Source organism: Sparus aurata, chromosome 2 (genome assembly GCF_900880675.1).
Source record: "Sparus aurata chromosome 2, fSpaAur1.1, whole genome shotgun sequence".
Classification (NCBI taxonomy): Eukaryota; Metazoa; Chordata; class Actinopteri; order Spariformes; family Sparidae; genus Sparus; species Sparus aurata.
This window is the reverse complement of record NC_044188.1, coordinates 8587091-8612232: the sequence shown is the minus strand read 5'-3', so window position 1 is coordinate 8612232 and position 25142 is coordinate 8587091. Positions and strand designations below refer to the sequence as shown.

Genomic DNA, 25142 nt, shown 5'->3' with positions numbered 1-25142 from the left:
AGTTTTGAGTTCAGTTTGTTTTCTAGTCTCATTCTGAAAGAAAAAAAAATCAATCAGTTTGACAAGAAGAACATTTCACACAAATTATTATTATACAAACATTAAGTAAAATCAGCCAAAAAAAACAATTTCTCCCGCCAAATTTTTGAATTCTTTCTAATCTCACTATGCTTCACACACATGATTATTATAAAACATAAAGAAAAATCAGCCTAACACAGAAATTATGTAAGACTGAGTTTGCACAGAGCAGTTTTCATCTGTAAAGATTTTTTTTCATCAGTTTCACACATGAAAAAAATAATTCAAGTATTTTTTTCTCTTCTACACACGTTAATGACAAACTGTCTATGTGAGCAGATTCGCCTCCCTGTGAACATGTGACAGGGGTTCTAACTGCAAAAGACAACTAAACATGTGACTTTGCAATTACAATTGTGACAAATTTTTTTCATTTACTCAAGCCTCGTTGGCGCAGTAGGCAGCGCGTCAGTCTCATAATCTGAAGGTCATGAGTTTGAGCCTCACATGGGCCAGTTGTTTTAAAGGCAGATGACAACGAAACATATGGTTTCAAATGAGAATATCAGTAGATTTGCATTAAAATCACATACAATTGAGTACAAATATCTGACAGCAGCTTTATGGGGGCCAGTTTTCCGCCATCCCGGCAAAGTAGAATGTTAAAGAGACAAACGGCATACGGTGAAAAAGTAATGTGCCAGTTATCTGCTGTAAGAATTAAAAATGTCCCCTTCAGTACCTTAACTTGTATTTGGAGACTTAAAAAACACACTGCATTCATTTACAATTGTTACATGTCATTTAAGCAAATTATAATTATATGTATTTTTCTCTTATGTCAACGATCAACTCTTAAGAGTCAAGAATGTAAAAAGTGTTGTTGTCAATTATTATTTGTGTGATCAACAATAAACAGTCAAGATGAAAGGTGACAGATCACATTCAACTCTAATGCCAAAATGGACACAAAGTTTTGAAAATGTAAAAACTAATCAAGTTAACGTGTTAAATAGTTTCATGAATTGTTGTGTCCAACGGTCAATGACAAACTGTCAGCGTGAATGGATTGGCTGACCATTGAACATGTGACAAGGGTTCTAACTGCCTTGTTGGCTGACATCAGGCAGACATGTGAAAAAAAAATCATGTGACCTGCAACTGTGAAAGGTGATTTCAGTCATGATGTGTTACTTTTGAGCCTCGTTGGCGCAGTAGGCAGCGCGTCAGTCTCATAATCTGAAGGTCGTGAGTTCGAGCCTCACACGGGGCAGGTCTTTTAAAGGCAGATGACAACACGGTTTCAAATGAGAATGTCAGTGGATTTGCATTAAAATCACATACAATTGAGTACAAATATCCGACAGCAGCTTTATGGGGGCCACTATTCCGCCATCCCGGCAAAGTGAAATGTTAAAGAGACAAATGGCATACGGTGAAAAAGTAATGTGCCAGTTATCTGCTGTAAGAATTAAAAATTTCCCCTTCAGTACCTTAACTTGTATTTGGAGACTTAAAAAACACACTGCATTCATTTACAATTGTTACATGTCATGTAAAACAAATTCAGCCATTTTCTTCTAAACACATTAAAAAGGTCGTAAATGTATTTCCTTAAAACATGTAAAAAGCCATTCAACCATTTAGAATTAAATTTTGGAGCTAGGCTCACAAACTGTGTTTCAAAATTTGTGTTCAGGATTTAATGGGCAGGTCAGAAATCATGGCCGCGTTGCATAAACCCGGCCCTGCTGCAGAAGTGGTACAAATATTCAGTGCATTAACTTCGGTGGTTTTTCCGCTCGCTCTCGAGTCTTGTTTGCAGCTAGCTAACCAGTCAACCAGTCAGCTAAACAGTCATGTCTCCTCCACATCGCTCGTGCATCTTTCCTGGATGCCACAGTGTGCAGGGTAACGGCTGGTAGCTTATTTAAGTTTCCAACGGACGACAACGTAAGGAAACGGTGGATCGATTTTGTCAAGAGGAGCTAGAGTTAAAAATCACCACCAACACCTGTTTCTGCAGTGTCCACTTTACCCCCGATAGTTACAGCAATTGTCACCAGGTAAAGTCTGGATATCTGCAGAGTCCGTTGATGCTGGTCAGTGGGGCCGAACCGACCCTCTCCGTCCCCGGCTTGCATCCTCCCGTCCCGCCGACAGTGCATGCTCTCATCCAGGGCAGTTGCTAGGAATTCTGGGCCCCCTGAAAGAATATCGGTGTGGGCCCCTCTACCCCATTCATTGCCACCTTCAATTTTCTTGTTTTTCAGTATTCTTGACGTTGCCTGGTATAATACAGCCAATTTATTTCCTTTTTTACGATTAACGACATAACAAGTCAGAGTGTTATTATGTAAATTATGTATAATTAGTTGTCTTATTCTCATTTCGCTGATTTGCAACAGGTTATTACACCTGTGATTGCAAATACATTTTCAATTAACCAGTCAACAAATAGGTAGTGGGTCACTAATAAACCAAAACAGCCAACCAGTGTCTACATCACTCACTCACCATCAAAGGCATCATTGGACTGCTGGGCTGAGCGACTGCTGTGGGGTCAAACTCAGATGAAGCAGGCACTGCTGATTCTGGAGCAGCAGGGCATAAAGGTTTATTGTTCCATTATATATATTGTAAACATATGTTATGTTTCATGGAGAAACTGATGCAGAACTAACCTATTCTTGGACAAAATCTAAATGGGCTTCTTAGTACCATAGCTCTGGGTGGACAGCTTCACTTTCCCAGGCAAAAAATATTCTTAAACCATTCAAAAGTCGGTGTTAACTGTCCACAACTCGCCTTTTTTTACTTTGTTGTTATCAGCTATTATGGTGTCTTTTATTTTATACTGCTATGAAAACAAACAAATCTTTGAACATTTAACTTTTTTGTATTTAGTCTATTCAAATGTCCCACTAATAACACATTTCACAAGACCACATTGAACACATCATGATAACGTAACTGACCTTCGTCAGATGCTCATAATTACTGAGTAGAACTTGAATGCGTCATAATACAATTCAATGCAGCCTCTGAATGGGCGCATACAGGAGCACTGTCCGACAGTGATATGTGTGAAACACACAGTCACTGTCGTAGCTCCTAGTAACGTTCAGTTAGAGCTACTCTAGGAACCGTTGCTCTACAATGAACTGGCGACTTGTCCAGAGTGTAGCGCGGTCAGGTGACAGCTAACGTAGGCTGCAGCCTGCGCCCCGTCAAAGGTAATGTTACAGACATTAAATGAATGAACAAGCAGGCTAATTGTTTCAGCCGCCCTCGGTAGTTTTACTCTCACCATTCTTAGAAAATCAGTTGTTGTTGTCCTGGGCCCCTGCTCTGCTGCTCCTGCTCTGCTGCTCCTACTTCTGCCTCCTTCTCAACTCTTCTCTGGTGTCCGGACTTCCTAACTCTGCTGGAGTTCGCTCGCGTTCACTTAATTCTGATGAGGAAGAACCATGGGAAGAACGAACCGCGGTGTGGACCAAACCATTTTTTAAGAAGGGACCAACGGGGTTAAAAAGAATATTAAAAATAATTAAAATTTGAATATTATACGACTGTTTCTTTGTTTTAATTCATATTCATTCGTATGAATATATATTAGTTCAGTGTATGCATAACCATCTTGTCATAGAGGCTACTTGGGGCTGTGTGTGGGCCCTATAGCGGGCTGTGGGCCCTTAGAATTGTCATCACCTTTCCCCCCTATACGACGGCGCTGCTCTCATCTCCGCCGCCCGCATTAGGTGCCCGCCTGCGACCGTCCCGCCAACAACAGGTCTCTCATCCGGCATTACATGCCCGCCAGAGAGTGTAAGTAGAGTTTAGATTCTCTGCCCGATTCCGAGCCCGACCCTGACCCGACCGGGACCGCGGGCCGGGTCGGGCCAATATTTCTCGTCAATATCCTCGGCCGGGTCATGCCAGGCCTTGATCAAGCATTTGTGTGTGTGTGTGTGTTTTTTTTTTTTAATAACTCAAAATAATGACGGTATTTCCAGCTACATCTCTCTCCTCCCTCCATGTTGTTGTGCCGCTGCGTGGTTTTACACGTGAGTGAGTGTCCTCGTGCTGAAAACGTGACTTCTCGCGCACGTGACGTCACTCCCCGAGACGCAAGAAGAAAGCAAAAATACATGTTTTTACCAAGGAAAATGACAAAAATAATAGTAACGCACAGTGATTTGAATATGAAAGCAAGATGCGTCCAATTTGGCATTAGAGTTGAAGGTGACAGATTACCTTCAACTCTAATGCCAAATTGGACGCAAAGTTTTGAAAATGTAAAAACTAATCGAGTTAACTTGTTAAATAGTTTCATCAATTGTTTTGTCCAACGGTCAATGATTGGCTCACCATTGAACATTTGATAAGGGCTCTAACTGCCTTGTTGGCTGACATCAGGCAGGCATGTGAAAAAAAAAAATCATGTGACCTGCAACTGTGAAAGGTGATTTCAGTCATGATGTGCTACTTTTGAGCCTCGTTGGCGCAGTAGGCAGCGCGTCAGTCTCATAATCTGAAGGTCGTGAGTTCGAGCCTCACACGGGGCAGGTCTTTTAAAGGCAGATGACAACAAAACATATGGTTCATGGTTTCAAATGAGAATGTCAGTAGATTTGCATTAAAATCACATACAATTGAGTACAAATATCTGACAGCAGCTTTATGGGGGCCAGTTTTCCGCCATCCCGGCAAAGTAGAATGTTAAAGAGACAAACGGCATACGGTGAAAAAGTAATGTGCCAGTTATCTGCTGTAAGAATTAAAAATTTCCCCTTCAGTACCATTACTTGTATTTGGAAACTTAAAAAAGACACTGCATTCATTTACAGTTGTTACATGTCATGTACAACAAATTCAGCCATTTTCTTCTAAACACATTAAAACGGTCATAAATGTATTTCCTTAAAACATGTAAAAAGCCATTCAACCATTTAGAATTAAATTTTGGAGCTAGGCTCACAAACTGTGTTTCAAAATTTGTGTTCAGGATTTAATGTGCGGGTCAGAAATCATGGCCGCGTTGCATAAACTCGGCCTTGCTGCAGAAGTGGTACAAATATTCAGTGCATTAACTTCGGTGGTTTTTCCGCTCGCTCTCGAGTCTTGTTTGCAGCTAGCTAACCAGTCAACCAGTCAGCTAAACAGTCATGTCTCCTCCACATCGCTCGTGCATCTTTCCTGGATGCCACAGTGTGCAGGGTAACGGCTGGTAGCTTATTTAAGTTTCCAACGGACGACAACGTAAGGAAACGGTGGATCGATTTTGTCAAGGGGAGCTAGAGTTAAAAATCACCACCAACACCTGTTTCTGCAGTGTCCACTTTACCCCCGATAGTTACAGCAATTGTCACCAGGTAAAGTCTGGATATCTGCAGAGTCCGTTGATGCTGGTCAGTGGGGCCGAACCGACCCTCTCCGTCCCCGGCTTGCATCCCCCCGTCCCGCCGACAACGCATGCTCTCATCTCCGCCGCCCGCATTAGGTGCCCACCTGCGACCGTCCCGCCAACAACAGGGCTCTCATCCGGCATTACGTGCCCGTCAGAGAGTGTAAGTAGAGTTTAGATTCTCTGCCCGAGCCCGAGCCCGACCCCAACTGTGAAAGGTGATTTCAGTCATGATGTGCTACTTTTGAGCCTCGTTGGCGCAGTAGGCAGCGCGTCAGTCTCATAATCTGAAGGTCGTGAGTTCGAGCCTCACACGGGGCAGGTTTTTTAAAGGCAGATGACAACAAAACACATTGGCTGAAAATGTGGTGCCTGGGTTGAATTCTGCCTGTCAGTAGACTTGCATAAAAATCACAAACATACATCTGATTACAAGAATCTCACAGAAGCTTTATGCTACCCAGTTTCACTGAGAAAGTTTATCTCATCCTGGCAATGTAGAATGTTGAAGACACTGACTACATACTGTAAATAAGTGACATGTCAGTTTTCTGCTGTACAAATGAAAATTGTGTCCTTCAGTACCTGAACGTGTTTTTGGAAACTTAAAAAACACACCACATTCATTTACAATTGTTACACTTCATTTGTGCAAACAGTAATTCAATTTATTTTCTCTTATGTCAACAATCGACTCTTAAGAGTCAAGAATGTAAAAAGCGTTGTTGTCAATTGTTATTTGTGTGATCAACAATCAACAGTCGAGATGAAAGGTGACAGCTCACCTTCAACTCTAATGCCAAAATGGACGCAAGTTTTGAAAATGCAAAAACATAAAGTCAACGTGTTAAGATAGTTTCATCAATTTTTGTGTCAAACGGTCAATGACAAACTGTCAAGGTGAAAGTATTGGTTCACCAAGGGCTCTAAATATGTAGTTTTGAGCCTCGTTGGCGCAGTAGGCAGCGCGTCAGTCTCATAATCTGAAGGTCGTGAGTTCAATCCTCACACGGGGCAGGTGTTTTAAAGCAGATGACAACAAATCACAGTATGGTTGAATTGAGCATATCTGTAAATTTCTGACAGGAGCTGCATGTGGGCCAGGGCCCGTACTCACAAGGACTTTTATCTTAACGTTAGGAGTACTCCTAAATCGGACTAAAAGTTTTTATGTAGGAGTCGTTTCTTAAAAGTAATTCACAAAGTCGCTGAGACCTACTTTTAGTTATGAAAACAGTGAACTCCTAAACTAGACGTAACTCTCTGTTGCTATGGATGACGTCATTTTATAAGGACGCACTTAGAAGCGGTGACAACGGTGATTGGTTGTTGAGTGACAGGGCAGCCCATTGAAAAGTCATTTTGGCTATGCAATGCATGAAGTGAAAAAAAAGAAGTTGCCTACAAGCCCATGACAAAGCCTATGAAAAGATATTGGATAAAGAAATGTATTTATGCGGAGAATTAAGTGGCCCCCCTCCCCCCAAACAAAAACGCTTCGACAAAAATTACAAATTAGAAGATTGCGATGAAAAACGCGAATTGCCAATAAAAGCGGCATTTGCTCGAAAAGCTGTGTCAGACCACTCTCCATTAAAATTCGGGAATCGTGTGTTGATCCGGGCCATTTCTCAACAATGTCCAGTATATTGTAACATACAATTTGTGTAAAGATGCAACTTTTTCCAATTGACTGTCATTTCACCAAACACAGAGGTCATGTGATAATATTAGTCCCATGCAAATCGGCATCTCTGTGATTTGGGGTCGTTTTTTGTTTCTCTTAAGGTTTTTTTTGTTTTCTATACCTTTTTTCTGCCTTTTTCCCGTTTGACAATTATGGAGGCTGCGTTGGGAATTATAAATGAAAGTTTTGACAGCATTTTGAGTGCAAATTCAGGAGGCTCATCAGAAGAGCGAAATCTCGAAGATGATAAGATGGATTACATGCATGGCAGCATGCGGTAAGGAAAATTTTTCCATCTTTCAACAGGCTCACCAGTTATTATATTAAAAATATCCATATCTAACCATTGTGCTGCTCCAGCAAGGGCTCCGGTGCAATCGACCCGGGGGATAATGTCAGTAAATTGGAGTTAAAACACAGACTTCGCTTATCCTGTGTGAATGCGCCGCATGAAACACAGACGTGGTGGGATAATTTCTAAATCACTTGAGGTCCCCAGGTAATAATAGTCGGAGTGTTGCCAAACATTTTAACTCCGGCGTTATTGGATTGTTTTGGTTGGTTGGGGACGTTATTGCATCCCTCACCAACTCAACCACAACTTCAATCCCTTCACAGTCCATCCAATATCGTTTTAATAATTCCCTGTCATTTAGCGTCTCCAAAACATTTGGCTGTGACCAGGTCTCAGCGAGTTAGGAGTCCTCTGGACTACTTCTAAGGTCTTCCAGACTTAGGTGCTACTTTTAGGCTTAAAATGTTCTGTGAATAACTCTTATTTTCAAAAATTAGGAGTCCTAAAGTTACGACTGACACGCCCATTATTTTTAGGAGTTGCTCCTAAATTCGCCTGTTAGGAGCTACTTTTAGCCTTAAGATTCTTTGTGAATACGGGCCCAGATTTCTAAAGGTATTTGATGTCCTCCCAGTGATGTAGAAGCTTCGACATACACTGTATTGCCAAAAGTATTCACTCACCCATCCAAATAATTGAAGTCAGGTGGTCCAATCACTTCCATGGCCACAGGTGTAGGCATGCAGACTGTTTCTACAAACATTTGTGAAAGGATGGGTCGCTCTCAGGAGCTCAGTGAATTCCAGCGTGATACTGTGATAGGATGCCACTTGTGTAACAAGTCCAGTCGTGAAATTTCCTGGCTCCTAAATATTCCACAGTCAACTGTCAGTGGTATTATAGCAAAGTGGAAGTGATTGGGAATGACAGCAACTCAGCCATGAAGTGGTAGGCCATGTAAAATGATGGAGCGGGGTCAGCGGATTCTGAGGCACATAGTGAGCAGAGGTCGCCAACTTTCTGCAGAGTCAATCGCTACAGACCTCCCAACTTCATGTGGCCTTCAGATTAGCTCAAGAACAGTGTGTAGAGAGCTTCATGGAATGGGTTTCCATGGCAGAGCAGCTGCATCCAAGCCATACATCAGCAAGTGAAATGCAAAGCGTTGTATGCAGTGGTGTAAAGCTTGCCGCCACTGGACTCTAGAGCATTGCATACGTTTTCTCTGGAGTGATGAATCACACTTCTCCATATGGCAATCTGATTGACGAGTCTGGGTTTGGCGGTTGCCAGGAGAATGGTACTTGTCTGACTGCATTGTGCCAAGTGTAAAGTTTGGTGGAGGGGGGATTATGGTGTGGGGATGTTTTCAGGAGCTGGGCTTGGCCCCTTAGTTCCAGTGAAAGGAATCTGAATGCTTCAGCATACCAAGAGATGTTGGACAATTCCATGCTCCCAACTTTGTGGGAACAGTTTGGGGATGGCCCCTTCCTGTTCCAACATGACTGTGCACCAGTGCACAAAGCAAGGTCCATAAAGACATGGATGAGAGAGTTTGGTGTGGATGAACTTGACTGGCCTGCACAGAGTCCTGACCTCAACCCGATAGAACACCTTTGGGATGAATTAGAGTGGAGACTGAGAGCCAGGCCTTCCTGTCCAACATCAGTGTGTGACCTCACAAATTAGCTTCTGGAAGAATGGTCAAAAGTTCCCATAAGCACACTCCTAAACCTTGTGGAAAGCCTTCCCAGAAGAGTTTAAGTTAAGAGACCCTGGTGATACTACAAGCAAAGATTCATGTTGTGTCGAGTGTTCTTAGTGTTTTAAAAATAGCGATTTTGATGCTAGCGTAAAAATGCCCGTAGCACCCCATTGAAAATTAGCTTGCCCAAAAACGAAACTACGGTAAATCTTAAAAGTGCCTCTTTCGTTGTAATTATGCATTTACACAAAGGTTTGACTCATATTCAATTGCAAATAGAGCCTTGGTTGCTCTTTGGCGAGAGTCACACAATTTGAGAGATACATGGTGCATTTGTTGAATTGAACTACATGTTGGACAGTTTTCAAATCAAAGTGTTGTATCATTTCTGTGCTCTAAGTCTTAGTATCAGGAAACTTAAGATTCAGTTGAAATTGATTCAACTTGGTAGTTCTGCATCTGTGATGATCCTAGAGCTGCTGTCAGTCCAGAATCTGTACTCGTCTCTGTTGTTTTACACAATGCAGCATGAATCTCTGACACCATACCTCACACTCATTCATGCACACACATTCACCACTAATGAAGCTGACTACATCACTGTATTACAACTCCATGTTGGAATTCCATTTGTAGTCTTCTGTTCCCTCAACTTGCACTGACTTTCTTTCCTCAACAGTCATCTCTAAAGTCAATAAGAACCCCATGTTTGAAAAATTAATCAGCCAGGAGGTCAACAACTGCTCTAACATGCAGACATTTAAAAAACTGATTCAGTGACAAAATTCCTATATTTGACCTTTGTTGGAGCAGTAGGCAGCGCATCAGTCTCCTAATGTGAAGGTCATGAGTTCAATCCTCACACAGGATAGGTGTTTTTAGAGGCAGATTACAACAAAACGCAATGTGGAAGACTCGAGATATGATGGTGAATGTGTTGTCTTGTAGAAGAGGAAAAACATGAAAATAAATTCTTAGTTTCACTCAAGAAAAAGAATCGGAATTTTATAAACATTTCTTTTAATCTAAAATGATTTTTCACTTGCACACATGGGAAAATAATTTCTCCTGAATTTTTCTTTCACATGTTTTTATGGACTGAAAAATTCAATAACAACATGAGGTTGTGGTGCACTTCTGCCTGTTGTTATCAAAGTGAGTAAAGACACACATAAGAGACACATAAAAGGCTTACAAAAAACATTTTTTGAGTTGCACACATGAAGAAAAAAGGAATCAATCAATCAAAAAACAAAACAAAAAAAATGTTCTCGTGACAAAATGTTTTACTAAAAAAAACAACCTTTTGCTTGTGGAAAAGTCTTTATTTTGTGGAAAGATCTTTTCATGAAAAACTGTTTTGCTTGCAAAATTCTCCTGCAAATTTTTTTTTCACTCAATTTCAAAAGTGAAGAGAAGAATTCAGGAGAATTTTTAAATTCAGGAGAATTTTTCTTAATCTCACTCTGTTTCACACAACTGATTATTGTAATGTACCAGTTATCTGCTGTCAGAATAATGTGTCCTTCAGTACCTGAACTTGTATTTTTGAAACTTTAAAAAGACACTGCATTCATTTACAATTGTTACACTTCATTTTTTTGCAAATTGTGATTACATTTCTTTTTCTCTTATGTCAACAATCAACTCTGAAGAGACAAGAATGTGAAAAGTGTTGCTCGCAATTGTTATTTGTGTGATCAACAATAAACAGTCAAGATGAAAGGTGACAGCTCACCTTCAACTCTAATGCCAAAATGGATGTGAAGTTTTGAAAATTTAAAAACTAATCAAGTCAATGTGTTAAATAGTTTCATCAATTATTGCGTCAAACGGTCAATGACGAACTGTCAGCGTGAATGGATTGGCTCACCATTGAACATGTGACAAGGGTTCTAACTGCCTTGTTGGCTGACATCAGGCAGACATGTAAAAAAAAAATCATGTGACTTGACAGTTGCAATTGTGAGATCTGATTTCAGCCATGGAATGCAGCTTCGCAGCCATGTTGGTCCAGTAGGCAGTGCGTCAGTCTCATAATCTGAAGGTCGTGAGTTCAATCCTCACACGGGGCAGGTGTTTTAAAGGCAGATGATCACAAAACACAATTTGGGACACATGTTGAATTGAGCTACATATGGGCCAGATGTCAAATCAATCAAAGTGTTGTACCAATTATGTTCTCTAACTCTTATCAGCAAACTCAACAACAGTCAGTTGAAATTGTTTCATTGCAGGTTTTGTATCCGTGATGGTCCTAGAGCTGCTGTCAGTCCAGCATCTGTTGTTTTACACGATGCAGCATCAATCTCTGATACCATACCTCACACTCATTCATGCACCTACATTCACCACTAATAAAACTGACTATATCACTGTATTACAACTCCATGTCAGATGTACATTCGAAGTCTTCTGATTCCTCAACTTGCACTGACCCTCTTTTGTCAACAGTCAACTCTAAAGTCAATCTAACACCAAGTTTGAAAAATGAAAAAGTAATCAATAAGACGTGTTAAGATAGTTTCAGCAAAGAGGTCAGCAAGTGCTCTAAGACGCAGTCATTTAAAAAAATTATGGGACTGAATGACGAATTGTCTCTTGATGAACCTCGTTGGCGCAGTAGGCAGTGCGTCAGTCTTATAATCTGAAGGTTGTGAGTTCAATTCTCACATGGAGCAGGCCTTTTAAAGGCAGATGATCACAAAACACAATTTAAGAGACACATGGTGCATTTGTTGAATTGATCTACATGTGGGACAGTTTTCAAATCAAAGTTTTTTATCAGTTCTGTGCTCCAAGTCTTAGTATCAGGAAACTTAACAACATTCAGTTGAAATTGTTTCAACTTGGTAGTTGTGCATCTGTGATTGTCCTAGAGCTGCTGTCAGTCCTGCTCTTCTCTGCTGTTTCATACGATGCAGCGTACCGCACACACATTCACCACAAAAGAAACTGACTACATCACTGTGTTACAACTCCATGTCGGAATTACATTTGTAGTCTTCTGTTCCTCAACTTGCACTGACCCTCTTTCCTCAACAGTAAACTCTAAAGTCAATAAGAACCCCAAGTTTGAAAAATAAAAAAGTAAACAAGAAGACGTGCTCTAATACGCAGACATTTTTAAAAAATGATGAGACAAAATGACAGTATATCCATTTTTTTTTGAATGTCTGACAAGGGTTCTAACTGCCTTGCTGGCCCATCAGGCAGACATTTGAAAAAAATCTTATGACATTCCTATGAAAATTCTATTCAGTCAAAGTTGTTTCAGGCCTTCTTGGCGCAGCAGGCAGCGCGTCAGTCTCATAATCTGAAGGTCGTGAGTTCAATCCTCACACGGGGCAGTTGTTTTAAAGGCAGATGACAATGTGGGACACGTGTAGTTGAATTGAGCATGTCAGTAGATTTTTGACAGAAGCAACACGTGTGATAGATTTCTACAGATACACAAAGTGGGAGACATGTGGTGCATGGGTTGAATTGAGCCTGTCAGTAGACTTGCATAAAAATCACAAACATACATCTGATTACAAGAATCTGACAGAAGCTTTATGTCGCCCAGTTTCACTGAGAACAATTATCTCATCCTCTATGGAATTTGATTTGTGCCAAAAGAAAGAAACAAATATTCTTAAATGTCAAACAAAAATAGGAATTTCAGAGAACATAAAACTAATTTCAAATAAAACGTATAACTTGCAATCAAATAATTTGTCAAATAGTGTAAAGTATTGGTCTTTTACTCTTCTAATAATGCATTATTTTGTTTACAGTTCCCTCTGCTTCTCTCTCTCAGCTTTGTGGTCTCTCTGCAGCTCTGTCTCGTTTACGCTCCCTGACTTTTTGTTTGCAGTTTTGGCACAAACCTCTCAGGTGGGCGGGCTTTTTCAACAGAGCGTCCCCATTGGCTAATTAGTTTTTGACTGACACAGCTCAGTACCTATGTGTAGGTAGCTGGCGTGCTCAAAGACCCTGACTTTAAAACGGAGAGAAGAAGATGCCGAAAATGACAATGAAGATCAACAATAAGAATCCACAACAAGAAAAACTGTTGAAATGTAAGTAGTTATTATATACACATATTGTTCTTCATTATTGTCATCTTCTTCTTCTATCCGCTTTAAAGGCAGGGTCGTTTAGCGCCTGTATGCTACCTTTAAAGGGCCTGCCCCATGTGAGAATTGAACTCACAAACTTCAGAGTATGAGACTGATGCACTGCCTGCTGCACCAACAAGGCTCATAGGTGACCGTTTTTGATTGAATAGAATTATCACAATTGAGATTGGCAAGTCATATACTGTTTTCAAATGTCTGCCTGATGGGCCAGTAAGGCAGTAAGAACCCTTGTCACACGTTCAAAGGTGGGTGAATCTGCTCCCACTGACAGTTTATTGTTGACTTAGGGGAAACCATTCTCCTGAAAATTTTATTTTTCATGTGTAAAACTGATTGAATAAAACATCTTTACAGAAGAAAACTTTTTTTATTTCATGTTTTATTTGTCTTACAGTGGGTTTTAAATTCTCTGTGCACACTCAGCCTTAAGCTTAAAGGGATAGTTTGGGTTTTTTGAAGTGGGGTCATATAAAGTACATATCTATAGTCGATCTGTTTCCTACCGTAATCACCGATCAGTGCAGCCTCAGTTTGGAGAAGTAGAGAGCTGCTCCAGCCCAGACGCTCAGCTTTGTACTGCAGTGAACGGGGGTCCAGAGAAAAAGCGAAATTAACCAACTAAAACAAGGCTCACGTAAAATTTTTTACATCAGTTCAAGTGTACGTTGTATAGGTAAAATTCACTCCGCTTTACATCGCCATCAGACCGCGCTTTCTTTTGGCACTACATTTTCTCAACCGCAGAACCTCCGTATCCCTAAGCACTAGCGTAACTGGGCAGCAGCTGAGCGGCGGAATACAGCGCGAGGCCCAGTTGCTGGACGAGAGGTTTACTTTCATTAAGAACGAAACTTAACTCTCCGTATCCTTCCGCTTTCGCGCTCATGCGTAGGGATACGGGGGTTCTGCGGTTAAGAAAATGTAGTGCCAAAAGAAAGCGTGGTCGGACGGCGATGTAAAGCGGTATGAATTTTACCTATACAACGCACACTTGACCTGATGTAAAAAAATTTAGGTGAGCCTTGTTTTAGGTGGTTAATTTTGCTTTTTCGCTGGACCCCGTTCACTGCAGTACAAAGCTGAGCGTCTGGGCTGGAGCGGCTCTCTACTTCTCCAAACTGAGGCTGCTCTGATCGGTGATTACGGTAGGAAACAGAAAGACTATAGATATGTACTTTATAGGACACCACTTCAAAAAACCTGAACTTTCCCTTTAAGCTGACCGCACAGCCCATAGCAGAGGGCCTCCGACCCCATACTCCTGGAGCATTTCCCACAACATGCCACGAGGGACACGGTCGAATGCCTTCTCCAAGTCCACAAAGCACATGTGGACTGGTTGGGCAAACTCCCATGAACCCTCGAGCACCCTGCAGAGGGTATAGAGTGAAACAGAGTGAGATTAAGAAAAATTCTCCTGAATTCAAAAATTCTCCTGAATTCTTTTTTTTCATGTGTGAAATTGAGTGAAAAAAAATTGGCAGAATTTTTCTTTTGTAAGGCTGATTTTTCTTAATGCAAGCAAAATATTTTTCACAGGCAAGACATTTTTTCATGAAAAAATTCTTTTAAAGAGCAAAATCTTTTTTCACAAGCAAAACATCTTTTCATGAAAAGATCTTTCCACAAGCAAAATATTTTTTACATGAAAGGGTTTTTTCCCAAGAAAAATATTTTTCCACAAGAATTTCATAATCTGGGGGTCCCAGGTTATTAAGATAAAAGAAAAAGAGTGAAACGAAGTAAAAGTAAGAGGCTCATAATGGGGATTTCATCATTGAGTCCCATCGTTGAATAAGTGCGTTGATGAATAAGTGTGAGGTATGGTGCCAGAGATTCATGCTGCATTGTGTAAAACAACTGAGACGAGCAGGACAGATGCTGGACTGACAGCAGCTCTAGGACCATCACAGATGCACAAACAGCAATGAAACAATTCAAAATGAATGTTGTTAAGTTTCCTAAGACTTAACTGAGCACATAAATGATAGAACACTTTGTTAGTTTGTAGTTTGCATCTCCAATATTCTGCATGACTGGGACGAGATCCAATATCTGTAGAAATCTAGCCCATGTGTTGCTTCTGTCAGAAATCTACTGATATGCTCAATTCAACCAATGGACTACGTGTGTCACACATTGTGTTTGTTGTCATCTGCCTTTAAAAAACCTGCCTCATGTGAGGATTGAACTCACAACCTTCAGACTATGAGACTGACGCTCTGCCTGCTGCACCAACGCTGCTTAAAAGTACCAATTTATGACTGAATAGTATCGTCAAAATTGAGATTGTCAAGTCACATGATTTTGTCAAAAGTCTGCCTGATGGGCCAAGCAAGGCAGTTAGAGCCATTGTCACATGTACAAACAGTCCCGGCCCTGAGTAATTTGGTGCCCTAGGCAAAATCTTAGGCGGCGCCCCCTTGCATCGCAGTCAATTTCACAATCAATTTTCATATACTCACACAGAAACTGCATGTATATAGTCAAGATTTTATTTATTTTAAGTCAAAAATATCACACCAAATAAAAACTGAGGAAAGAAACCAGTGATAAAAATACAATATAAATAAGGCACTGTGCAAACATATTATCTCTCAGCCTCAGAGCTTATCTATTGTCACAACCTCACTTGTGAGACTTTACAGTTATTTTATCATTTTGACATACCATATGATGATATTGGGCCTTAAAAAAAATCAAACAAAAAACACAAAATCTGAGAAGGAAAAAGTTAGATTTTTTTACTGTGAACTTTTTTAAATTGACAAAGTTATATACAACAATTTACATACAAATGCAGGCAATGCCTCAGGCTCAGGTCTCCCTCTGCTCCTTCCAGCTCAAAGAAGAGCTGTATACTGCCTGCTCAACATTGCTCCACACCTCATTGTTTTGACACACAAAACAAAAGAACGACTACACTTCTCACGAAACACAGTACACTACACATTAAATATACACTCCAAACACGCTAAATGTCAAAAATCTCTCAAATCTCAAAACTTGCTATCTCTAACGCTAACACTTTCTCTCTTTCGTTGCCGTCACTCCCATAAGTCTCCCCTCTTCCTGCGTTGCCATATAAATTTTTCAGGGCTGGGACGACGCGTCAACATAATCGACGACATAAATTCGTTAACATGAATAATTTGCGTCGACGCGTCGTCGCAAACAGGAAGTGGTAGTACCTGCGGAGGCTGAGAATAGCCCCTCTCACACAGAGATGCTGCATTCACACCACAGACCATTTATAATGTGTAGTGATTGAGAACCCGGCCCCCTAAACATCCTGAAAGGTGAAAGAGTTACGTTTTTCGCGCTAAATTAAATTATTACATAATCGCCATCAGTAAACAGGTTGCTGCGTGACTCTGTCACTTGCAGGGATGGAGGCTGTTTTCTAGGGGAAAGTTCACTGAAGAAATAGAAACGTTTTCCACAAATGAATGAACAAGCTGTTCTCAGAGGAAAGTAAGGTCCCAGAATACTGTTTGAAGTAAGAATGCACAGAAAGAAAACTGTTTGGCTGCAGGCATACGTTGACAGGGTTAATGTGTTAGCAAGCATTAGTTCGTTGCTTCAAAGCTTTTGAATAAACATGCAGGGCCTTACAGTAATAACTTGTCATGAACAAGTAAACATTTGGGTCAGACAAATGAATTACATTTTTTCATATACTTACCTGTTGTTCAAGTAAAACATGAGAAATGCGTGTAAATAGGCATCACATATGACTTGTTGACTAAAACTTGACTAAAACGTTAAATCTAGACTTAAACTATGAAGGACTAAGATAACTAAAATGTGACAGAACTAATGAAGCTTTTATGTCTACAGGTTAAGACTAAGACTAAAATAGCTGCCAAAATGAATAATGCAGTATACAAGCATCATTGTTACAGACAAAATACTCTAAATGAAAAAGATTATTCAGTCTATCACTATCTATCACTTTGCTTTATTTTAAGCACTTTGCTTAATTTTACATCTTTAGTGAGGATGTGTCATTTTTTAACTGGAGGACAAGGGGCGTATACACAATGTGGAGGGTTAACCTGTCATACATGTTTTACCAGTAGAGTGACAGAAACCCTATACCCTATATGTAAAGACAAGACAGTGTATACAATTCACACCTGCCTGCGCCGGTCTGATACTGACTACAGGGAATCTGCTAGATGTTCTCTCTGAACTATGACTGAAGCAGAGTTATACACTGTGTACAAGGGGATCTATCTCATCAAAGGATTACATACTCCACAGACTCTGAAATACTTTGAGGAGTTTTCTTTTCAGCCAGATGATATCATCATCGCAACATATCCCAAGTCAGGTACGCATTTGAACTGTTTTCCAAATGTTTGTGTACTTCAGGATTCAGGAATACCATTAAACATGAACTACAATGTGTGTTTGTTTTTTAAAATACATGTCTTAATGTAGTGTTATTTCACATTACCCTTCATGAGTATTTAACCATCACTCATGCATTTCTAACTGAAAGTGTATTTAACGGGAGGAGTTAAAGGCAATATGAGCACTCCACTAAAAACCTGTGAATGTAAAGTACCTCAGTACCTGTAGATCTAAATAATATCAAACATCTGTCAAATATCAAACTAATATGTCAAATAAATTCTCCTGTCCTGCTCTCAGGTACCACATGGTCACAAGAGATTGTCCCTCTGATAGTCAATGGAGGAGATCCGACCTGTCTCCAGGCTCCTAACTGGGATCGTGTTCCCTGGCTGGAGGACAACCCAAACTTTGAAGAGAGGCCGTCTCCACGAATATTTGCTACTCATCTACAGTACAGCATGATGCCACCATCTTTCTTCAAAGTGAAGCCAAGGGTAAATCTGGCATAAAGTTTGTCACTGATTATTATCATCATTCTTTTCATTGAAGCACATTCTACCTTTGGTGTCATACAAACAGCCATGTTAATGACGAATGTGACATTATCATTCCAGGTCATCAATGTCATGAGAAACCCCAAAGATGTGTTCACATCTGCCATTCACTATTATGAGAAGGCCTCCTACTATGTCAACCCAGGTCCACAGACCAAGTTTCTCCACAAGTTCCTCGATGGAAAAGGTTGTTATCAAACTAATTTCAAGATACTTACTTTTTATCATAACACACAATAAAGTAAGTGACAGTAACCTGAACTGCATTTCACTGATAGATGGATGTTCAGTTATGATATTGGAGTGTTTGTGACTTTCTTTTTCTTCTAGTTGTCTATGGCTCTTGGTTTGATCATGTGAAGAGCTGGCTGAATGCTGAGGATAAAGAGCACATTATGCACATCTCCTATGAAGAGATGATAATGGTGAGACATTAACAGGGCCTTAAGGTTTGGGCAGTGTGCAGTAGACTAGAGGTTAGAGACGCAACGTGTGACAGGAGGGTTGGTGTTTCAAATCCCCAGAGACAGACAGGACTAATGTGGTTGGGCGAGGCAGTGCTTGCCCCTCCCTCATTACCACCGCTTAGGTACCCTTGAGCAAAAAAGCCGTTAACCACAACTGATCCAGTGGAGCTGCTCAGCAGCCAGAAGATCAGACTGTGGTTGAGCTCTGATTCTCCACTTGTCCAACAGTTAAGTCCTTTTCCTTTGACTTGTTCTGCCTGAGTGTCTGCATCTGGGTTCTCGGGTCCTACTGCAGAAATTTTGTCCTGCTGGTGGTGCTAGATAAAAGGACTCTGGGGTCAAAGAATTTAAAAATGATCATCTGGGGACAATAGCCGTGTTGCCATGAAACATTTGTAAGAGTATCACATTAGACATTTTGAAGAAACTGCAAAATCCCCATAAAGTTTGAACGTTGGCTTGAAGTGGATTTGGTCTTTTGTGAAGTAAGGGATAATGGCTGTCGAGGTGTTCATTAACAGAAATGAATCGGACGACGCGGAGGCGTGAACCTTTTGCTTCCGCGAAGTCCGATTCATTTCTGTTAATGAACACCTCGAAGGGCATTATCCCGCTTATACCATGGTCACTTGCCAAAGAAAAGAAATTCGGACCATTAATTTACATTTTCATGCGTTTTACAATCAAAATATAAAGTTTTTCACAAGCCATAACTTAGTTTCCCTGGTAACGCCTGAGGGTTTGACTAATACCTGGAACAATCATTACTCTCCCGTAAGATTCTTATGCAACGGAAACGTTGTTCACTCTTCCACTAAATAGGACGGATCATAGATATGACTTGGCAACGGGAGATATTCTAGTCCGCTCAGCGATGAGCCAGAAAGCTAACGCTATGCTAGCAAGATTCAAAGTCAATAACATTGCATACGGTTGACAAACAGTAAATATAATTTGACAGTATGCTAGCTAACATGAATAGCTAGCTAACCAGTCATGTCATTGTCCCCAAATCAATAGCAAGATTTCCACGAACAAATGACCGGCCGTGTGTAACGTTACTGTGGCCGCAGCCTGAAGCAGAGAGCTGAACAGCGAACGGGATGTGAGATTATTTGCATATCAGCAAATTTAGAGGGGAAGTGAACTTTCTGCAGCTTGTGTGTTACAGTCGCCACCCTGTGGTGTTCAGAGGATAAGACACTGAAGGACTGACGGACTGAACTCAGTGCTGGAAATAAAATATTCAGATTTGATAAGCCAGCTAGCGCATTGATTTACAGCGGTGAACAGTCAATTTGACTGGAACTACTTAGTAGGTGTCCGTATATCACTTTTTAACCTACACCCTCCAGCCAATCAGAATCGAGTATTCACCCAGACCATGGTATAATCAGAGTTAATGCACACATTGTTTAATGGAAACAGGTTTACTGAATAAACTGTGACGTAGCGAACATTCAGCTCACATGACTGATCAGCTGTTCACATCCACGCACCACGTAGCCTACACCGTGTCATGCTCTGACAAAATGAAGCTTTATGAAGCTAGTTAATTTGCTCAAAACAGTTTGTGGTAACGCACTAGATTCACATTTTGATTTTTTTGATTTTTTGCAAACTTTCAAAAGTTTCCACCAGCGTGGCCCTGAACCCATTAAATCCTCTCCTCTAAACATTTTTAAACAATTCCAATGTCACAAGAATATACAGTCTGAGCATCACTGCAGGGATAAGACATGGTTTGTGTGTGTCTGTTTATTGCAGGACCTGAAGGACTCTGTGTCCAGAATCACTCAGTTCTTGAAGATACCTTTGGACAATGAGTTGATCGAGAAGATAGCAGACCAATGTCTTTTCAAGAACATGAAGACAAACAACTCAAACTTCTGTTTGGTATCTCCTGGAATGACTGACCTGTCTAAGTCTGAATTTATGAGGAAAGGTGAGTTTCAACAAATGATTCATACAGTATATAGTGTGATTTAATTTCCACTGTTATTAGGGGCAAAGTATAGAGCCAAACACACTATCTTTATGAAATTTCATATAAGCTGTACCCTAAAATGGGGCCACCCGTTGTTTTCTTCAGTTGCACTATGATCATCTTGCATGTTGTGTTTCAGGAATTACCGGAGATTGGAAAAACCAACTAACCGTGGCAGAAGTAGAGTACTTTGATGCAGTTTACAAAGACCAAATGAATGATGTCAAATACAAATTTGTATGGGATTAAGATTAGGGATGTATACCAAGGACCGGTACTTTTTGGTACCGACTCCTAATTGGGTCGGTACCAGGGTACCGTTAAGATTCTGGACAAATGGTACTGTTATCAATACTTAAAAAAAAAAAGTAAAAAAAAATGTTTTGATGATTTTTTATCGATTTTTGACATGGATGGTTTCTGAACATATACTCAACCGTAATGACTATAAACTTAACAACAAACTCTGTGACTTGACGTCACAGAAACGAAACCGGGTGCCGCTGTCATGGCGCTGCAGTCTTTAGCGTTAGCTGGGCTGCTAGCCAGGCTGGTAGCCAGGCTGCTAACTATACTCGCTCTGTTATAGCAATCAAACACAACGCACTCCTTTAGCTTCATAGTATGTTCCAAGTGTTTGGTGATGTTGTTTACCCAGAATTTCCCCTGGATACTGTCTGCTGCATTACAGACAGTATCCTGGTTTTACTCTGCCGTCTGCCGTCTGGTAACCCCCACCCACCGGTTGCATTTTGAGTCAGCCACGGCACAGTACGGTAGACAGCTGGCATCCCGAGGCCGAGGAGTTTCCGTGATAATCACATAATCACTCGCGACCGCAGTTATAGGTATGTGTCATAAAAACAACAACAGGAAGTGTACCTGACCGAAGGATTAGTAGAAGAGCTTGTGTTTGTCTCTTTTTTGAGATTTGTGTGCTGGTGTCAACATGGACTGTTTTATTTTGAAAAGTAACCGGATGTTATATAGATATTTCGGTACTTGACTTCCTGTGTGCTCGGTGCTAAATTCAGCTGAATTGCTGCGTCGTGCTCCGGCATCCGCCAGATATAAAAGTCCTGGTTATCTGTTCCAGAGTATTTGTAATTGCATAGCCTCTGTTCTGTTGAAGCTTTATTATTACCTTGTGGTAATAAACGGTTGAATCTTTTGACATCTTGTAAAGTCTTTTTTTTTTTTTTTTTTTTTTACACAAAATTACATTGTAGTATTGATAAGAGTATCGATAAGAGTATCGATAAGTATCGGTACCATTAAGGAGTATTGGTGTCGGTATCAATATTGATAAAATCCTAACGATATACATCCCTAATTAAGATACAATGCATGAATGTCATTCCACCATACAATGATGAACAGTAACCTGTAAAGATGATGCAGTTGGTTGTTGTTCATTGAGATGTTCTGTCTGGTTCTTGAGGTTTGTGGAAGCAGAAGATGATCTGAACTAACAATTAAATTACATTAAAACCAACAACTTTCTGTCAAGTTCTCATGTTGTCCTTCAGGGTTTTATCTTTCTCGTAGACAGATCAATAGAGTCGAAAGCAAGATGTCAAATATACATTCATATGGGATTAAGATATATATTTATATAAGGTAGGTGAATCTGCTAACAATGACAGTTTGTCGTTGACTTAAGACAACAAAATTCTCCTGAATTATGTGTAAAACTGATAAATGAAAACTGAATAATGACTAACTGAAAAATGTATTTCATGTTTTATTTGTCTTACAGGGGTTTTAAATTCTCCGTGCACACTCAGCCTTACATCATTTGTTGAAAGAAAGATTTTTCTTTATGTTCTATAATAATCATTTGTGTGAAACAGAGTGAGATTAAGAAAAATTCTTTTGAATTCAAAAATTCTCCTGATTTCAAAAATTCTCCTGAATTCTGTTTTTCATGTGTGTAACGAGTGAAAAAAAAAGTTAGGCTGATTTTACTTAATGCATGCAAAATATTTTTCAGGTGCTAAATGTTTTTTATGAAACGTTACAATTGTCAAGAAAATATTTTTTTTCACAAGAAAAATATTTTTTTCCTGGTTTATTTTGTAAATCATTTTTCAGGAGCAAAACATTTTTTCACGAGTAAAACTTTTTTCCCGAACAAAACTTTTTTCACAAGAAAAGGATTTTGTCATGAAAATTTTTTTTTTCTTTTTTAGATTTGATCGTTTTTTTTCATGTGTGCAACTGAGTGGTAAAAGTTTTGACAGGAACGGAAAAAAAAAGTTTTTTACTCATGTTGACAACAAGGGGCCAAAGTGCACCACGACCTCATGTTGTAATTGTTTTTTTTCCCATTCATAAAAAACATGTAAAAGAAAATTCAGGAGAAATCATTTTCCCATGTGTGCAAGTGAAAATTAAATTTTTGATAAAAAAGAATGTTTTAAAAAGTTCTGATTCTTTTTCTCGAGTGAAGATATGACTTTATTTTCATGTTTTTCCTCTTCTACAAGACAACTCATAAGCCATCATATCCCATGAGTCTTCCACATTGTGTTTTGTTGTAATCTGCCTTTAAAATATCTGCCCCGTGTGAGGATTGAACTCACGACCTTCAGATTATGAGACTGACGCACTACCTACTGTGCCAACGAGGCTTGAAAGTGGGCATCTTTCCATGAGAAAAAAAATTTTCATGAGCAAAAGAGTTTGTCATGTTTTTTGTCATTGAGCATATATATTTTTGTGAACATTTTTCGCAAGAAAAACATTTTTTCACAAAAAACATATATGCTCTATGGAAAAATCTTTTTCATGACAAAATCTTTTCCATGATAGAATGTTTTTCATTTTTTCTTTGCATTTAGGAAAAGAAGAAAAAAAAACGCAAATTGAGTTTTCACTCAGTTGCACACATGAAAAAAAAAACATCCTGAAATGTTCACGTTTTCACAGATGGAATAAAACAGTTAAAACATGAGGTAGTGGTGCACTTTACATACACATTTTGTTTCTGCTGACATTTTTGTTTCACTCAGTTCCACAAATGGCACGCAAACTTTTTTTTTCCCACCAGTTCTCAAGTCATAAACACAGGTGAGAAAGCAAACATTCCAACACCCCAAAATATCAAGTTCATCCTGAAGAACCAGCCAATCCTCATAACTGAGAAAACTACAGCCAGTGAGAATTTGGCAGCAGTATTTTCATGATATATAACTTAAGCCACTGATCATCAAATTATCTGTCAGTGAACAAATCTAGCTTATCTATTTTTCTTGTGAAAATTCTTTCACAAGAAAAAGATTTTTTTCTGGTTTATTTTGTAATGCCAGCAAATCATTTTTCAGGAGCAAAACATTTTTTCACGAGTAAAACTTTTTTCCCGAACAAAATATTTTTCACATGAAAAGGATTTTGTCATGAAAAAAAGATTTTTCTTTTTTAGATTGATCGTTTTTTTTCATTTGTGCAACTGAGTGGTAAAAGTTTTGACAGAAACGGAAAAAAAAGTGTTTTACTCACATTGACAACAAGGGGCAGAAGTGCACCACGACCTCATGTTTTCCATTCATAAAAACATGTAAAAGAAAAATTCAGGACAAATCATTTTCCCGTGTGTGCAAGTGAAAATTAAATTTTAGATAAAAAAGGATGTTTTAAAAAGTTCCGAATCTTTTTCTCGAGTGAAGCTATGAATTTATTTTCATGTTTTTCCTCTTCTACAAGATAACTCATAAACCATCATATCTCATGAGTCTTCCACATTGTGTTTGGTTGTAATCTGCCTTTAAAATATCTGCCCCGTGTGAGGATTGAACTCACGACCTTCAGATTATGAGACTGACGCGCTGCCTACTGCGCCAACGAGGCTTGAAAGTGGGCATCTTTCCATGAGAAAAAAATTTTCATGAGCAAAAGAGTTTGTCATGTCTTTTGTCATTGAGCATATATATTTTTGTGAACATTTTTCACAAGAAAAACATTTTTTCACAAAAACATATATGCTCTATGGAGAAATCCTTTTCATGACAAAATCTTTTCCATGATAGAATGTTTTTCATTTTTTCTTTGCATTTAGGAAAAGAAGAAAAAAAAACGCAAATTGAGTTTTCACTCAGTTGCACACATGAAAAAAAAAACATCCTGAAATATTCACGTTTTCACAGATGGAATAAAACAGTTAAAACATGAGGTAGTGGTGCACTTTACATACACATTTTGTTTCTGCTGACATTTTTGTTTCACTCAGTTCCACAAATGGCACGCAAACTTTTTTTTTTCCACCAGTTCTCAAGTCATAAACACAGGTTAGAAAGCAAACAGTCCAACACCCCAAAATATCAAGTTCATCCTGAAGAACCAGCCAATCCTCATAACTGAGAAAACTACAGCCAGTGAGAATTTGGCAGCAGTATTTTCATAATATATAACTTAAGCCACTGATTATCAAATTATCTGTCAGTGAACAAATCTAGCTTATCTATTTTTCTTGTGAAAATTCTTTCACAAGAAAAAGATTTTTTTCTGGGTTTTTTTGTAATGCCAGCAAATCAT

The 25142-nt window shown here is 39.5% G+C and overlaps 1 protein-coding gene and 6 non-coding genes across 7 annotated transcripts; 5 read left to right on the top strand and 2 right to left on the bottom strand.

Moving 5' to 3' along the window:
- Positions 1-1221: 1221 nt before the first annotated feature.
- trnam-cau (transfer RNA methionine (anticodon CAU)) lies at positions 1222-1294 on the top strand. The gene has a single exon. It is a non-coding gene; the product is annotated as a tRNA-Met (tRNA).
- A 3222-nt stretch (positions 1295-4516) lies between these two features.
- trnam-cau (transfer RNA methionine (anticodon CAU)) lies at positions 4517-4589 on the top strand. The gene has a single exon. It is a non-coding gene; the product is annotated as a tRNA-Met (tRNA).
- A 1087-nt stretch (positions 4590-5676) lies between these two features.
- On the top strand, positions 5677-5749 carry trnam-cau (transfer RNA methionine (anticodon CAU)). The gene has a single exon. It is a non-coding gene; the product is annotated as a tRNA-Met (tRNA).
- Positions 5750-6372: 623 nt separating this feature from the next.
- Positions 6373-6445, top strand: trnam-cau (transfer RNA methionine (anticodon CAU)). Its single transcript has one exon. It is a non-coding gene; the product is annotated as a tRNA-Met (tRNA).
- A 10922-nt stretch (positions 6446-17367) lies between these two features.
- On the top strand, positions 17368-21015 carry LOC115596896 (sulfotransferase 2B1-like). Its single transcript, XM_030442357.1, has 6 exons — positions 17368-17575; positions 17899-18095; positions 18216-18342; positions 18486-18580; positions 20390-20567; positions 20749-21015. The coding sequence occupies exons 1-6, from the start codon at positions 17437-17439 to the stop codon at positions 20856-20858; spliced, it is 846 nt and encodes a 281-aa protein (XP_030298217.1). The 5' UTR covers positions 17368-17436; the 3' UTR covers positions 20859-21015.
- Positions 21016-23169: 2154 nt separating this feature from the next.
- Positions 23170-23242, bottom strand: trnam-cau (transfer RNA methionine (anticodon CAU)). The gene has a single exon. It is a non-coding gene; the product is annotated as a tRNA-Met (tRNA).
- A 1143-nt stretch (positions 23243-24385) lies between these two features.
- Positions 24386-24458, bottom strand: trnam-cau (transfer RNA methionine (anticodon CAU)). Its single transcript has one exon. It is a non-coding gene; the product is annotated as a tRNA-Met (tRNA).
- Positions 24459-25142: the final 684 nt, after the last annotated feature.